The 18381-nt window shown below is 39.4% G+C and overlaps 1 protein-coding gene and 1 long non-coding RNA gene across 3 annotated transcripts in view; one reads left to right on the top strand and one right to left on the bottom strand.

The window, feature by feature from the left end:
• Nucleotides 1-16569, top strand: part of LOC111837965 (uncharacterized) — a 29714-nt gene extending 13145 nt beyond the window's left edge. The window contains exon 3 of the long non-coding RNA XR_002836776.2: nt 15954-16569. This is a non-coding gene — a long non-coding RNA (uncharacterized lncRNA). The remainder of the gene's footprint in view (nt 1-15953) is intronic.
• arhgap42a (Rho GTPase activating protein 42a) overlaps nt 1-17876 on the bottom strand; it is a 55100-nt gene extending 37224 nt beyond the window's left edge. For both annotated transcript variants that reach the window (XM_023800459.2, XM_023800460.2), the window contains exons 1-3: nt 17526-17876; nt 10015-10110; nt 7381-7442 (exon numbers count right to left, since the gene is read on the bottom strand). In XM_023800459.2, the coding sequence (XP_023656227.1) occupies nt 7381-7442; nt 10015-10110; nt 17526-17679 (312 nt within the window). In that variant the 5' untranslated portion in view covers nt 17680-17876. The remainder of the gene's footprint in view (nt 1-7380; nt 7443-10014; nt 10111-17525) is intronic.
• Nucleotides 17877-18381: the final 505 nt, after the last annotated feature.

Here is an 18381-nt window from a genome sequence, read left to right as displayed (position 1 = left end):
CCGGCTCCATGTCGGTCGCCTCCGGGCCCCCCTGCTCCGGCTGGGCGTCGGACGGCGCCTTCCCCGGCTTCGGCTGCGCCTCCGCCTGCCGCGGCTTCCCCCTCCTGCCTGCCTTCACTGGTGTTCCCTCCTGCTCCCTCCGTGTCCCCTCCGTCACTCCCTCGTCCCGTTCCCTTGGCCCCTGGGTGGTCCCCTCCTGCTCCCTTCTCCCTCTCCCCTGCGGCCCCTCCGGCCGCTGCCCGTCGCCCGCTTGGGCTCCCTCGTGCTCCCCTTGTTCCTCCTCCCTTTCCGTTTGTCCCGCCTGTCTCTGCTCCTCGTCCCTCTCTGGCTCTTTCGTTCACTCCTGGCCCTTTTGTTCCGCCTTTCTCCCCTTCTGTGTCTCCCTTCCTTGTCTGCCTGTCCGCTTTCCCTGTTCTTTGTCGGGTTCTGTCCTTCGTCTCGTCCCTGTTCCTGTTCTGTGTCTCTGTCTTGTTCCCTGTTTTTGGTTGATGTTGTGCTTTGTCTTCCAGGTCCTGTTCCCCGGTTCCGTCTCGTCCGTCGCCTCCTCTCGGGCGCGCCCGGTGTGCGCGCCTTTGGGGGGGGGTTATGTCACGCCCCGCTCCGTCCGCTCCCGATGTGTGCCACGCCCACCTCGTTACCTCGTGTTCAGCCCTAATTGTGATTGCCTGTGTCTTGTTAAGTCTAGCTTGTCTTGTGTATTTAGTCCTCGTCTGAGTCAGTCTTCCCCAGATTAGTCATTGTATTGTCCGTACCTGTCAGTCTGCGTGGAATAAACCCCGTTACCCTGACTTCCTGGCTGCTTTCGCCTGCTTCCCTGCTCGCTTTAAGCCCGAACGTGACAGTCTCATTAGAGAGCTACCAGAAATGAGTTCCAAATGCCCTTGAACAGCTCTGTCCACCTCCACCCCTCCAAATATAGTCAAGGCAGTAAATTTAAAAGAATCAAACTGAACTTGTGGTCACACAATGCCACACCAATTCTATGTGTTTTTGTCCAGAGAATGTGATGTAGGTGTCTATTCCAGTGAGGCCCAGCTAATATTGTTCATGAAAAATACTTTAGCATGCAAAAAAACATGCTAAATAGATCCTACCTAAATAGAATGATTTAACAGAAAAGTATCGAAAAGAACTAAGCTAAAACTCAGTTGGCAAAAACACAGTCGTAATGAACTGCAAACTAAGACAGTAATTGAAAAAAAAAAACAGTTTTAAGGCAAACAGACCAGAGACACAGCAGTTTTGAGGCTACTTTTCTCTTTGTTTTGTCATTTATAAGCATGACGTGTGACCTTTACCACTGAAATTAACCTAATATTCTTTTCTCCTCGCTGTGGGAAAAAAAATACTTTGACCTAGAAAAACACTTAAATACAATAACAATTTAACTGTAGACTGTAAAACAGCTCTGTCATGGGTCACTAAGATGGAAATAGGTGAGCACAGATTTGCTGGGTTCCAGTCAGCGCCTTTGACGCACAACTACAACAGTCATCTCTTGCTGGCAGGACTTTCTTTGTATCTACTTTTACAATGAAATGGGCAAAACTTCCTTTTTTCACACTGCAGTCTTGAAGGAACCCCTACTTACGTCATGCTTTTCCCCTCCAGCACATGGGAACACTTCTCCTTTCGCAGGAATTCGCTGGATTAGTGCCTAAAATTATATAGGTACTACAGCAAAGTCAAAATCAAGAGAGACCATGAAAGAAAAAAAATTTAGAAAAAAAAAAATGTAACGACAAAAGCGTCACAGCTGCTACACGCGCAACGTAAACTCCTGGTTAGGGATGTAAAAACGGAGAAGTTTTATTCCATCATTATAATGACTATGTTTTAAGACAAGAAATAGGAGCTGTTTTGAGCTTACTTAAACCTTAGCATTTTGTCATGTGTAAACATGATGTATGGCTCCAGTACATTTGCTATAATTAAAATGCTAATCAAGTGCTACCAAAGAAGTGTTGGAGCAGCACGTGGAACTGCTCTCCATGGAGCGGTCAGCAAACCACCAATGGCCGCGCTTTACAGAGGAGTCCTTCCCCTGAGGCTCATTAACGTAGCTCTGCTAACCGTGGAAACAATCACTTCCTTTCTCTGCAGCAGTGCAGCAATGACTGGTGCCACATTCCACAGATGCATTGCAGGAAAAAAAAAAATGGGGGAGGGTTGAAACACTAGAGCACTGTGTGATTCTACTGATCCACAACTTTATTTTGAAGTGCAAACTATGTCTTTATAAGCTAAAAATATATGAACAGTATACAAAAATAAATATATTCCTTACAGGTCGTCTTTGAAACCCTAATAACCTAAAAGCACGGAACATGCCCATCCTAAGAAATAGCTTAAATGAGGATCTGAATACTGTACAATAATTATTTTGGCATTTAGTGGGTGCCCATTCATAAATGCTATTAGAAAACAAAAGCTGAAACGTTCTCTGTCTCCTCCAAGCACTGCAGAGCTAAAGAGACTTCAAAGGCCTCTGCTGATTACAGTGCCCTGTCAACGAGGAAGCACAACACAACAGGACCCCGTCTTTGCATAAATATTAAGCCTGGCCTAGAGCCAGTGCGGAACAGAATAAAGGGCGAAGAGTGGTGAAAGAATAAGGGTACCTGCTAGGCTAATGGTAGAGATTAACTTTCAGTATCTGTTAATAATCCCCCCCACCACTATTGTACTTTAATGCAAGCCGCGGTCCTGTGGTACTGGCTGAGAAGGGGGTAAGAAAGCCTCTTATCAGTCTAGGCCCTTCTATGTTTGTTTTCTACCGAAAAACTGAGTCCAGATGTTACGGTAAAGAGGAGCAGTAGAGGGAAGTCTGTATTTACTCTTTAATTCCAGGATGTTTGTCTGTGACGTCCCCCTACCCCCCTACCCCCCCTCAAAAAAAAAGCAGAGAACCTACCTAATGCTCAGCCCCATCTGGGGGTACATCTGAGCTTGTATCTTTGATAACAGACACCCCCCTGACAATGGGATTAACTTATCTTAGACTGTTTCTAAATTTAATCTAATTACACATCACATAACATCAACAGAATGCGAGGATGGCGCATAATTCTGAATTTATGATCCCACTAATAAAGTTCCTGATTATTAAATGAAATTAGTTTAAACTAATTTAATTAAATAAATTCATAACTAACTAGCTTTGCAGGCATAACAAGGTGTAACCCATGGAAACAGATCTGTTTTATAAAGTTTATTATGATTTCAGTCATTCCTAACCTCATTCAGTCTTTTAAAACAATGAATATATCATAAGAATGTGACATCTTAGAGGATGAAAACAGCAGATAGGTTAATAATTTTTGAAAACTTACCCTGTGTCAGCTGCAAGGTTGGGCTCTTACACTACGCTGATTAGACTGATTTTGGTAATACATAAATGTTTAAAAAATTTGGAAATTTCCAAAACCAGCTGATGACATGAACTATATGAATATCCATCCATCCATCCATCCATCCATCCATCCATCCATCCATCCATCCATCCATCCATCCATCCATCCATCACATGGTTGTGGAGAACCTGAAAACTATTCAGACATCACAGTAAACAAGACAGGTGAACATTCGGGACCAAATTGAAGCTCATCGCTGGGCACATAGACATACATACGCATAGTTTATATACGTAAACATATACAAGACTGAAAGTTCTTGGTAATTTTAAAGATGACAAGAAAAATGAAAGCAAAATAAGGCAATCAGCTACAAAACTGAAATTATACAAATGATGTGTGGGGCTGATCCTTCTTTCTCCCTGCCGTATGACCATTGCAGCCCTATGCAAAGACAATCGTAACTGAATAATCAAATAGAATGTGTGCTGTAGGCCCAGATTTTCAAAGGCTAAAAATCCTCAACTCCTGTATAAACAGATCAGAAATCCAAATAAATCCCATTCAACATTCAGCAGACTGTTATAGACATTTTAACTTTTCATAGTATTAGTTGCACAAGGCTCGACTCTGTGTCCTCTCGTTCTTCCACCATTTGCTCTTATACCAGAATAAGCAGAAGCATACTGTTCAATTTCATTGTTTGGCTGAAAGTCTGAAAAAGGCAACCTTGATGTTATTTTTTAACTCTAATCTGAAATATCAGCGGGAAAGTACTTGAAAATTGGTCGCTCAATTGCAAACCAAGTTCTACACATTAGAGTGCTATTTATTATAAATAATCTTATAAATTAAGATTAGTCAAAGCACAGCAGACGAAACTAGTGGGTGTCTGTCTTACAAGAGTTCATTTTAACAAGATAATGCCATCTACATATCTGGGTGTTGTAATACTGATATGTTTTTATCATTTTCCCATTGTAACATTCGGCAGTTTACGAATGACTTACGAAAGAAGCTTGTGATACAAAAGGGTTTCCCATAGTTCCTAAATTATACACAGGTTATTCTGCACCACAACCACATGTCTCTTTGAAGGAACAGCAGTCTAAACAAGAGATTAGCTATAATTACATGTTAAAAATGTACTTTTTACATAAGATCCGGGATTACAGCAATATCACTGAGAAGGCCGAGCAGAAAGTTTGCACCAACACTGCTGAATATATCCACAGACACACACATCCATCCATCCAAACACACACACACACACACACACACACACACACACACACACACAGTTGTGGCCGAATGACACAACTATTGGTTTTTACAAAGTTTGCTGCTTCAGTGTTTGTAGATCTTTTTGTCAGATGTTTCTATGGTATACTTAAGTATAATTACAAGCATTTCATAAGTGTCAAAGGCTTTTATTGACAATTACATTAAGTTTATGCAAAGTCAATATCTGCAGTGTTGGCCCTTCTTTTTCAAGGCCTCTGAAACTCGCCCTGGCATGCTGTCAATCAACTACTGGGCCAAATCCTGACTGACGACAGCCCATTCTGGCATAATCAATGCTTGGAGTTTGTCAGAATTTGTGGGTTTTTGTTTGTCCACCCACCTCTTAGGGATCGACCACAAGTTCTCAATGGGATTAAGGTCTGGGGAGTTTCCCGGCCACTTAATTATCACTTTTGCCTTATGGCACAGTGCTCAATCACGCTGGAAAAGGCAGCTTGATACCAAACTGTTCTTGGATTGTTGGGAGAAGTTGCGATTGGTTTTGGTACCATTCTTTATTCATGGCTGTGTTCTTAGGCAAAATTGTGAGTGAGCCCTGTCCCTTGGCTGAAAAGCAACCCCACACATGAATGGTCTCAGGATGCTTTACTGTTGGCATGACACAGGACTCATGGTAGTGCTCACCTTTTCTTCTCTGGACAATCGTTTTTCTGGATGCCCCAAACAATCGCAAAGGGGATTCATCAGAGAAAAAGACTTCTGCACTTCTTGACACCAGCCATCCTCCAGAAGTCTTTGCCTCACTGTGCGTGCGGATGCAGTCACACCTGCCTGCTGCCATTCCTGGGCAAGCTCTGCACTGGTGGTGCCCCGATCCCGCAGATGAATCAGCTTTAGGAGACGGTCCTGGCACTTGCTGGACTTGCTTGGGTGCCCTGAAGCCTTTTCCACAACAATTGAACATCTCTCCTTGAAGTTCTTGATGATCCGATAAATGGTTGATGTAGGTACAATCTTACTAGCAGCAATATCCTTGCCTGTGAAGCCCTTTTTGTGCAAAGCAATGATGACTGCATGTGTTTCCTTGCAGGTAACCATGGTTAACAGAGGAAGAACAATGATTTCAAGCACCACCCTCCTTCTAAAGCATCCAGTCTGCTATTCTAACTCAATCAGCATGACAGAGTGATCTCCAGCCTTTTCCTCACAAAAACTCTCACCAGTATTAACGAGAGAATCACTGAAATGATGTCAATTTTTGTGGCAGGGCTGAAATGCAGTGGAAATGTTTTTTTTGGGATTTCAGGGAAAAAGGGACTTTGCAATTAATTGCAATTCATCTGATTGCTCTTCATAACATTCTGGAGTTTATGCAAATTGCTATCATAAAATCTGATGCAGCAGACTTTGTGAAAATCAATATTTGTGTCATTCTCAAAACTTTTGGCCACGGCTGTACATACATGCATACATACATAGACACACATACAGTACATACTCTATCTAAAGCTTTGTTTGTTTTTGTTAATGAAATTATTAAAATGTCGATGCTTACATTCAGATGTAAAGGGCAGTGGGGCAGCTCGCTGGTCTAAGTCTCAGTTCCCATAATCAGAAGATCGCCAGTTCAAGCCCCGACCTCAGCTGAACAGTGACATGTCTGTGGGCCCTTGAGCGAGGCCCTTAACCCCCCAGCTCCTGGGCTGCCGCACTATGACCCCCCAGCCGTGGAGAGCAAGATGGGGCAGGTTAATAGAAGAATTCCAATGTACTTTAACTTGTACTTGTGCATGTGGCAAATCAAAGATTTACAGTATTTGTCATGCAGGTTTGAAGACTGGTTGCTGTCCCTACTAGGTTTATGCAGGGATGTTGCTAGATATTCTGGGCCACCTGACAAAATTTAACCCCCCCCCCCCCCCATGCAAAATTCCACCTTGGGCCCCTGTGAATCACCGGGGCCTCTGGACCTGCTAGGCTATGATGTCTTTTCTGCTTGTATTATAACTAAATACAATTTCCTGACACGGATTCTTTAATCTGAATATAAATTACAATCCATTTAAGACTAAGGTTAAAGTTAAGATTGATTTTATTGATCCTAGGGGGAAATTCTGAAATTTGTGTGTATAACCTATGTCACAATCATATAATGCATGGTTTGTCACAGTTTTGGGTTTCTACAAAATGAATAAGCATTTGATAGATCTGGCTGAGGGAAATACTGAAAGCGGTGAGTTTATTTACATAAAGTGCAAAGATTCCTGGACAGCAGGAGGCCGGTGACTGGATGTATAATCTCTACAGATATTTACACAGCAATAATGTAATAAAAAGCACAGGGATACGGGTACAATCACCCCGGAAGGAGCCCATTGCATTATTCATAATCATTAACAAAGAACATCACTAATCCTTGGCTCTGGCCACTTCACCACAACATAAATAACACTTTATTCCCACCACAAAGGACCAGTGTTGAACGTGGATGAAACAGAAAAAGACAAATATTCCATTGCATTCCATTGGTTTTCCTGCTAATTTTTCTTCATGTCATCAGCACGTTACTCGATATTTAGCAACAATACCCATTAGCTAAGCTTGGGAGGTGTAAGCCGATGGTCACCTCATACTCAACCTCAGGGATTCTGTAGTGATTCCCCTCATTCGAGGGGAACTGGAGCACAAGGTTACAACCAGTGACTGACAATAATGTTAATATCTCAAGGAAAAGAAAAGAGTCATAAAAAGGTAGAGAAATGACGAGAAAGTGGATGCTTACCAGGCGCCTCCTCTCTTCCTCCACTGTGTTTAACAGCTGGGAAAACTCCTTAAAAGACTGGGCTGTGGGAGGGAAAGCAGCAGTGAAGACAGCAGCAAATGCAGCAAATGTTTTGTTTCACTCATTTCTCAATTATATATATATAAAAGTATACACACACACATACACACACACACATATACTTGATGTCATCCTGATTCATGAGAAACTGTCAGTTAACGTTCATCTCTGCCATTATAATGTGGCTTCTGCCCTTTATCTGTCTGGCTTCTGGTCGTTCCCAGTGTCTCCTGCTTCACCTGATTCTTGTGTACTGCTGTCTTAGGAATTGTGAACCTTGAAGCATCCTGCTGCTCAGCCTAGCCTTCAGCCAGCAGAACCATGATTTAACCAGAATTTAAAAATGCAGATTAGTTTAAAAATATAGGGGGTAGTCTCAGTTTTCTCCATGGATGTATGTTCATGAAGAATCATGAGAGACAGTGTTACACTATAAAAGGTACTAGAACACACACACACATATTTTATATTATATATATATATATACACACACACACACACACACAATTAGAGGAGTGAGTGAAGGGTATAGACTGGCTATTACACCATTGTAGCTTACAGTATATGGTATTGATAGACTGTTTAAAATCATATAATTCCTCTTAACATTGATCATGTCTTATTACCTTTGATGCAAAAGAATCGTAATGTTTCTTAGGTTTGAATAGTTTTTCCAAAATATCCGTAAGCACTCAGAATAGTGAGAGAATGAAAATGAAACAGCATGTATGTGATACCAAGAAGACATTAAGGGGAAACAAATAAAGTTAATACATCCATTAATTTCCTCAAGACTTTTGTAGCTGGTGTATTTACATATTATTTCCTGGTTTTTATACTGAAACACAGATGCAAAACTTAAGTACTTTTTGCTACTAGCCAAGTGTGCTAGTTCAGTAAAAATGTATTTGCCCAGATACAGTTTTAATAAGATGCATTGTGCAATATAATTTTCATGCATATAGAGCAATTAAAGTCCATCACATCAAACAATAAAAATAACTGTATAAAAAAGTTATTTTCAGTGTACAATTTATTAATTTCAAATAATTTACTCATTGAATATTAAAGTATACTGTTTATTGGATTAATGCGATGTCCACATTTTCCTGGTCATCTGCCCAAACCAAAACCCCCTTCGCCTTCATTTCCTACCCTTCCTCATCCTCTTCCTGCTCAGGAAACCTTCTTGATCTCAGATCTGAGTCTTTATATTGTAGGTCAATCACCTCCTTGGGGATAAAGCTGCTTATATTTGGCCATTAGGGTATCCAAGTCTTTCATTCTTTATTCATTTAATTGCACTGAATCCAACACAACAAAATAACATAAAGACTAATAATAATAATAATAATAATAATAATAATACAGTTTAAGTACTTCACTTGCAAAACGTTCTCAAATATAAAAAAATTCAAATACTAATCAAAATGGCTTAATTAATAAGGACATATTGGCACATATATACAATTACACAGCCATGACTACTTTTGAAAGACTAAATGAGTTAAACTGTGATTTAACTTGTTTAACCAAATAGTCCCACGACAGCAGCCAGGATAAGAGCTACTGTAGCTTTAAGATACCAAACTTCCCACGTGAAACTACCATGGGCAGCATTTAAAAAAGTACTGAAATCAAAGTAATCATTTGGCACCCAAAACAGTGATTATCCCAAGGATTGCTACTGATATGTAAAACAAAACAGTGACTAACCACCAAGCAAACGGATAATGCTTAAGCGTTTCTGAAAATATCACGTGGAGTGAAACATCACAACTAATTATTTGGGGGTGGATGATGAAAAAAGCGTTGGTTTTATGAATAAATTTGAATTAAATTGTGGTTTTGGATAGTATATTTTAGAATTGTGTATGTGGGATGTATTGTATTGAGGATGATAATTGTTAGATTAGTTGTCCTAAGGGGAGGGGTTAAGAAATCTATATAAACCCTGGAGAATGGGCTAAAGGGAGGTTGTTATGGATCCACGGTCTGCCAGGGTATAGCCCGTTTTGGTGATTACTTCTTTTTTTGTTGTTGTTGTTAATACTTTGTATTTGTGCACTTTTGTGAGCAAGGACAATAAATTTTGGCACGTTTTGGAACTCCATGGCCTTCTCCGGTTCCTGAAGCCTCGGGCCTCAGTCAATCCTAACAGTAACATTAGTATTCTGTTCTGTAAATGTGCTAGTGTGACAAATATCCGTTAGGCAATACTGTACTCTATTTTTACATCAAACATTTGTTTTTTTTTAAAGGTAATGTATTAAGCTACCTTTTAAATGAAATTAAAGTGTTTTGGGAGCATGACTGGGGTCATATTTAGTGTTTAAACTATAGAAATAAGCACATATTACCATTTTTAGTGACATTTTTAGTACCAAACATCCGTAAATCCTCCTCATTTGTGACGGATTCTGGAACCAAACCTCGTAAATGTCTGAGGTCTGACTGTATTCTTGCAGAGAGGCACACATGAATCATCATAAATGAATAGGATGAACTGCATCCCAGTAAATGGCATTCTGTGGATATCTTCCCGTTACGAAACTCTTGCCCTGTTATTCTTACCAATGTTAATTTCATCATCCGTTTCTGCATCCCCAATGCATTCGAACTGGAACTCTTGAAGTGACTGAGAAAACTTCTGTACTGCTGCAGAAAGATCTGAGGAAGAGAGATGGTTTAGGTCAGAAATTATTTAAGCAAACAAGTTTGGAAGCCTATGACTCTATTAAATCCTTTTATCCCTGACTTACATGCCGCACCAGGAACTGGCATCACTAAATCAGTGTGCGATTGTGTCTTTCATGCAGCTGTTGAAATATTAACTTGAAACTTACCAGAAGCATAATACCTTTTACTATGAAGATATGTAACAAATATTATGGAGGTATAGCATAACATACAAGCAACAGAACATCAAACCCAAGGTCTATTATGTAATAAGTTTTAATATGTGGCGTGGATGTCAATGCTATATATGTAGTGACCAATGTATGTAATGCCCAAAATAGTGTTTTTAAAACATAATAATAATAATAATAATTTATTATTATTATTGATAATAATAATAATATATTCATAATACCAACAACAATAATGATAATAATAATAATAATAAATCTTGACATGGCTTGAATCTTGACTTCAGTCCTGGTCCACTATGAGTATTTTGGTAGACAGACACTAACAGTTCCCCCCCCCCCCATGCTCTTGTACTTTGCTTATGTTTCATCGTCATTGTACTCAGGCTACACGAGCATAATGAGCAACAGTTATTCATCCAAATGGCAAACAGGCAAACACATGTTAGGGCTGCTGTCTCTTATTAGCAGTTTATGACTAATGCCACTGCAGAAATCAAAACAATGTGAGTTTAAATAATGCATAAAGTACTACGCTACAACTACAATTTGATTTTTATATTTTACGGTTTCCTTTGGTGAAATGGTATTTGAGGGGACGATTTGTATTTTATTGGCAGTTTCCATTAAGAGACCATAGTCAGCCAGCTATCAAACATACTTGCTTTTTGCTGTCTTATTTCTGTGTTATGTCGTACGTAGTAAACTTGACTGAAAGATGCCCAGGCGTGCTTACTCATTAAACAGGTTCAGGCTAGACTTACTTTAAATTGTTGATGCTGAGATCAGTTATGTGCTCAGAAGTCTTTAGCTACCATTTTCCAGGAAAAAAAAAATCAATGCGTCAAAGTGTCTGAATAGTGGAATTTCCCTCAAATTTATGAACAAATCCCCATAACAATCAGTAAAAAATCAGGGCATGGAACCACAGTGACTTGCAGGCTGTAGGCTTCCCGCTATAAACTGAAAGAAAATCTCTGAGAAATAATCCAAAATACAGTAAATTACATAATCGGAGCCAAATAGTTGCCTTCTGGATGAACTAAGGAGGCAGAGACAATCTCATGTTCAACGTGCTTATTAATTTCAGTTTTGAATAAATTTCAGCCACGTCGTCACCAAGCATCAATATGATTTATTTAATAGCTGACAAACAATACTGGTTGCTTTTCACCACAAAGCATTACGGTTATCCTGAAGCATAGAAAATCTGCATGATCCTATAGAACGGTGTGTTGAGAGAGGTGCTAAACAAACATATATAGGCCTTTTTTATACTGGTATTTTCTAGACTTGTATTTTTATACAATTTATACTGGTGAATATTCACCTATCCACCCATCCATTACTCTTTCAATTGTTTCTCCAGTATGGGGGGAGGGGGGCCCTCAGGCAGGCAGGGTTACACCCTGGAATGGATGCCAGTCCATCACAGCACTTACACAGTCACACAGTATGAATGTGTAATAAATGAATTTGAGTAGACAATCTTAGCTTTAATTCAGATTATAAAGCCAGTAGACAACAGTTCTGCTAATTGGTAATGTACTTACAGTATACCATGGAATGCATAAAACTTGCAAAACCTTAAAAACACTTGTTTTCCAAAGAAGTCCAAATTACAGAACCATGCATCCAGTACTGGTGAATATTTCTACCTTAAAAACAGAAAAAAAAAAAAACTAGAAAAACTACATAAACAATGATAGGAAAAGCTTTTCCTATTGCATATGTGCGTGTACTTTGATACAGTATTTTTATATGTATTTTACATTTCTATTTACCCTTCAAAAAATCTGATTTTGGGACAATAGGCACAGTTCACCACTACAATCAATGTTATTGCAGCACACGATCATTCCAGATGGTAAGTGTTTGTTAGCAGACTATAGGGACCTTAAATATCAAGGTTACGAAATGGCCAGGACCAACTGAATACAATCAAATATTGTTTTTGTGCCCATTTCTGTTTCTGTATCATCAGATTACTATCTGAATAGCCAGCAGTATACTTTCTAAGCACCATGCATCTTTCTATTATTGCCATTAAAGGGATTTTAATTAAATTACACCAACTTCAATTTCCTTTTCCATAACACTGCAGGCCATATCCTTTGTTCTTTTACAGTGCAGTTTTTTGCCTTTTGTAATCACATTTTGTATTACAATGCCCTAAGTACAGAGAAGACATTTCCATAGTAATAACACTTGTAACCCCCCAGGCCCAAAAAACACCCCCCAATAGGTACAGAAATGTGTACATCAAGCACGAAATACCAGGGGGGACAAGGGTGAATTCAAAGGGCTAATTTTGTTACCTTATTATTTTGATTGATTGTAACATTGATGGATAGTAACACGACACATTTGTTGTCTCATGAGCGCTACATGCTGTATAGTACAAAATGAAGAGTGTCATTAACGGCACCTCTGTCTTGCGCCCTGTATAGAGTCAGAGTGGATGTGGGTTTAGTACTAGCAGTTTGCTCTGTTCATTCCAGACCCGGTTCTGGAATATTTACTGTATCCTGTGTTTGCCCTCGGATCCGCCTCAGCAGCATGGGCTCAGAGAGCATGTGTCATATATATATATATATAATGACATATAAATATATATATTTTTTTATAGTTTAAGCCTTACAATACCTCTCCCACACGCTTTAAACACATGTAAACTTATTAAAACACACTTTGTAAACACATATGATATGTGGATGTCGGGCTAAGGATATGAGTAACATAATATGTAATGTATATGTATTTACAGTATATACACATCTCTCTCTCAAGCAAGGTGCGCGATATGCAGAGAACTGTGATGCATCGAGGAAAAATCTGAGATACAGCGGGGGCGCGTTACTCTGTTTCTGTGGGGGGGGGGGGGGGGTTGGTATTTCTATAATGTGAATTACAATTTTTTGAATATTTAAACGTATAACTTATTGACTTACTGAATTAATAAATTAATTTATTGTTTTAATAATATGGAATCTTATTTTTCTATTCAATCCCATGATTTTGAGGTATACCAGATATATCGAATGGATTTACCTTGACAGTAAAATGGATTATCAGTTCTTTCTTTCGTCAGTATTGATATGAGACCTTTCAGAGAACACGTCTTAATAACTGAAGTATTTAAATACTACATACACGTTTTTGTCTTAATAACTTGGCCTTTGGACTTAAAGCTACCTCCTGAGGTTTAGCTGACCGCGCCCTCACAGAAACTGACAAAACCATCCGACTGCAAATGCCTGAAATTGTGAGACTCTAAACAAACATAATACATCAGACATGGCACAGTATCGCTATTTGTTCATGCGGTCCTCTAATCTACAGGAGATGAGGCAAATACCCTGCATAGACCTCTGTAGCTCCAACAATAGAAGGCTGGGCCAGGTCCTATGAATAAATGACTAATTTGAGTCTCAGTTCAACTGTAAGGTCAACACTGATAGTTTCTGTCCACCCTAAGAAGCAGGATCTCACTGTAATAGAAGCCGGAGGACCCCCCCCCCCACCCCCCAAATAATTACAACAACTGTGATACAGAGGGTTGTTCTCCTTTATATACTTTGGACAACCCACGGGAAATAACAGACATGACAGTGAAGTATTGTGAAGTATTGTGAAGTATAGAGAGACAGGAAGTAAAGTATAGAAAAGTATTACCCACTGCTACACCCAGGGGCATCGGGGGTATGGATACCCAGGTAGATTCAAGGTCCCAACACTTCATAGGGGGCCCAAAATCCAAAATCTACCGTGGAGGACCTCCCTGCTTGGCAAAACCTACCAAGTTATTTTTCAGATTGAAAGTGCCAACCGATGCAGAGGATGCATCTGCGAAAATCAGGGCAACCCTATAGGCCATACAAAGCTGACGGCAAAGTACGGTGAGTCTCCGAAGGGTCCAAGAAAATAATGCCATCTGATACAGTTTCTCTCAACTACTTTGGCACATTTCATGAAGCATACATAACATTACTAGGACTATTAAGTGCATTTTTCAAAAGAGTTTATACATAAAAAGAACAAAATGGCATCAAAGTCTTGTGCCGTGAAAACCAAAAATACAACAGTGCCATATGACCAAAATTTAAGGAATATTCTGGAATCATTCTGAAAGTTTGAAGAGCTTTTATGCATGTGGTGGATTATAGGACAGTCACTTAGTTATATCGTCTTGGGTGAAAATGAACCGGGAATCTACATAATCTGTCAAGACTTAAGAAACTGATTCATCCATGTATTTTCTGTAACTGCTTGTCCTATTCAGGGTCATGGAGCCTATACTATAGGCTGTGGGCACAAGGCAGAGAACAACCCAGGATGGGGGGGCAGCCCATCGCAGGGCACACTCACACACCATTCACTCACACATGCACACCTACGGGCAGTTTGGTGACTCCAGTTAACCTCGGCATGTTATTGTACAGTGGAGGGGACTGGAGTACCCAGAGCAAACCTCACGACGACACGGGGAGAACATTCACACTCCACACACATGGAGCCATGGTGGAGACTTGAACCCTGGTCTCAGAGGAGTGAGGCAACAATACTAACCACTGCACCCCCATGCAGCCCCTTAAGAAACTGAATATTTTTCGAAACAAGGACACTTGTACAGTACATGATCATTTGCAAACATGCAGTAAAACGTTTGCAGTTTAAGTAAAACAATGAGACACAATGTTCTGCTGAGCATGAGTGACTTCATGGTGTGGAGGTTATACACATTGTTCTAAAAATGTCAAGTGTCATTTGAGAAATGTGTCAAAACCTTAATCGAGAAAAGCTGTAAACCAGAACTGAAGCGTAGCCAAACTGAATTATTCTAGGCCTGAATTCTAGAACAGGATCCAAAGCAATTAAATTAATGTACTGTATATATGAACAAAAGGACAATCATGATTTTTGCTCTCCAAATATGCCAAGGCTTTTTCCAGTTTGACTTTTAAATGATTATTATGTAGTATTTTGATGTTACATTTGTGTGACAATGACTTTTCCCTGATTATATGACAATGAATGGTTTAAATATCAAATTTATCCTTCAGAAAAGCCAGTCTGAAAATCTGATCACCTGCCACCACTTCATATTTCTTTATTAAATTGGTGGCTATTGAGCACCAGGAAATGATGTCACTTCCTCTTGTAGCTTTTGATTAAAATACTATTTTGGAAATCATTACTATGTTTAAGTCTCAGAACCATGATTTGTGTAGTGCTGCGTGCTACTCAGCAATAACGAAACAAGTGGAGCTTTTTCCTGAAATGTTTAAAATCATCAAGTGTGTCAATGTCAAACTTTGTTGCTAAGCGGCACTGACAGTGAATAACGGGGCCAAAGTAAATGTTCTTAGAGCATTAAAATTAATATTTCTGTTCTAGAGATCCACCTTTACTACATGTACTGTCTCAAGGCAGTGTCAGTCTAATTGCTTTTTTAATGATACATTCAGAACAGTCTGAAGGTAAATTGTACCTAAGGCCTCCCAGCTGGACTCAGGAATTTCGCGGTGGGCAGCCATAGTGAAGGCATTCCCGTTGGAGAGGTTGGTAGGCTGAAGCGAACATCTGAAGCTAATGAACCAGGGGAGAGATTTCCTTAACGCTCAGTTGTTTCATGCCTTACAGGATGCTGAGATGTCACTGGAGCTTTTCAGGACTGAGGAAGTCAACGAAGCAATGCAGAACCATTCAAAAAGGACCATGTGATGCAGATACATCACATGGTCACCACCGCACCTGGCCCACTCATTTATCACGATGTCCTCTGTGTCTGCTCTGCCAAGCAGAGCCTTCAGTGCCAGTGCCACTGCGCACACGAGATGACTTTGAAATATGACTTCCCATAGCAATAACTCATGAAGAGAAAGATCTGGAAATCCACTGGTAAAGATATTATCGGACAATGCTGTGTCACAAATTGCATGCATAATGTTGGGATTGGATCTCACGATCAGCTTGTGATATTTTGTCAGTTGCGCCTCATGACCCTGATTAGGATAAATTTTTAGAAGATCGATGGATGTACTGTACTGTATATATGAATGTTTAATGGTATTCTGTTACTGATCTCTCTCCCAACCAATAAAAGAAGCAAATATGGGCTTCAATATGTCACCAATACAAGTACAAATACCTGCAGTCCACCCTTTGTTTACACCCTTTTGTTGTACAGTTTCCTTAGAATGTTTCCACGTATAATCAATTTAAGAGACAAAAGAGCTCTGTCGTTTTATTTGACTAAATTCAACGTTGTTGCCAGTACAAAGTTTGTATACAAACAATAGTTCGTTCTTAAATTTCATGAAAATCAATGGAGTAATTTTACACTACTAAAAAAATTTATAACCATTCGTTTAATAGATTTTTTCATATAATTGACGAAAAATGTTCAATCCATTCCAGATGTTTCTTTAAATATATGCATTTCCCATATTTCCACTTATCCCCAAGTTAAATATTTTATCGGCTTTAACTGTCGTGCTTTTATTTCCACACACTGACTAGCCTCACTGTACCAGAGCTCACCCATACCCCGGTTACCAAATCAGCCATTTACTTAAAAAAATAGACAGATGGCTTTTTTCCGAGCATTGAACTTAAGACTTTCATATCTTCGCTGAGAACATAAAGGTTTTACTGAGAAAATATATAACTTATATATAATATGTGTTACGTACTAGTAACTGCATAATCATCCGGTTATGCAGTATAGTTAGGTACTTTCGAGCGATTGTGCTTAAGAGCTATTATTCACACACTGTAACTTAAATGAAACCCCCATCATTTTCGCTGTGATATGAAAAACGGACTTAGTGAGCCGTCATTAGAAGCAGCCATGCGGCACAAACCAGCCATTATATTCATCAATGGCTAAATAAAATCACCATCACCGCAGATTTTCAAAAGTTATAGGGGTTGAAACGACAGAGATGTGTTACATATCTTCCACATAAACGTAATATGTCTGCTTGCTGCTTTTTTCCATTGATTTTAGAAATGTATTAAGTAAACGAATACATTTCGAAAGTTTAAAATAACAACACAATACATTTCAATACATCGTTGCATTGCAAAACATTCAATTTTAAGAATTCCCAATGAAGAGCAAGGCTTAAACAAAAGTTTCATCAACATTCAATAGCCCTTCAGCAATCCAGTTACTTAGTTACCAGTCCTATTTAAAAAGCACCTACTTACTTTTCAGCGCCGCAATAAGCGTATTCCCGTCTTTTATCAGTTCTTTAATGAATTTGTTGGTGAGGTCGAGCTCAATTTCATGACACTTAAGACGTTCCCTGAAATCTGGACTGTCTAGGAAAGAATCGCTGAATTCCAGTGTTGGCAATCCCATTTTCCTTATAGCAGAGTAAACTGAAATACAACCAGAATCCTTCAAAACGACGCCAATAATTTACTCTTTGTTACATGAAGAATAGAAATTCAGCTGTTTTTCTCCTGGCTCGCACCGCTGGAAATGTTGCCGCTGAATAGAATTACAATAAACTGTATGAACTTTTCTTTACCTCCCCCTTTTCTTAGTACTTCCGGCAGTTATTCTCCTCTGCGGCTTTATAGGGCATAATGAGTAAAAACTCTCGGATTAAGCAGTGGCCATGTGACTCCTAGCGGACTATTAGAGAAGTTTACCGCATCCTCTGCTTCACCGTTAGAGTATTTGGATCTTTGGGTAGCGAAGTTCAACAATTTTCGGCACGAAACCTTTTCTGAAAATTTTAGTAAAAGGAATTAAATAAAATCATTTTTTAAATATAAAGCCTATTGCAGCTACCTCACCATCAATCCATCTACATACCTATCCAGCACAGGGTTGGTGGTTGGTAATGGATCCTATTGCAGGCAACATTAGCCATGGCATGCCAGTCCATCTGAGGGCACACTCTGGCACACACACGTTCACACACTATAGTCAAGTTAGTTCTTTGGTTTTTGTTCCAAACATTAATGATCGTGGACTATAGTGTTTCTTGAAGATTCTAAGGCTAAAAATGTTAAATGAATGAAATCTATTTTAAATGGTTCAAAACGTAGAACT

This window comes from Paramormyrops kingsleyae, chromosome 18 (assembly GCF_048594095.1).
Source record: "Paramormyrops kingsleyae isolate MSU_618 chromosome 18, PKINGS_0.4, whole genome shotgun sequence".
Lineage (NCBI taxonomy): Eukaryota > Metazoa > Chordata > Actinopteri > Osteoglossiformes > Mormyridae > Paramormyrops > Paramormyrops kingsleyae.
The sequence above is the reverse complement of the archived record's forward strand: the minus strand, read 5'-3'. Positions and strand labels throughout refer to the sequence as shown.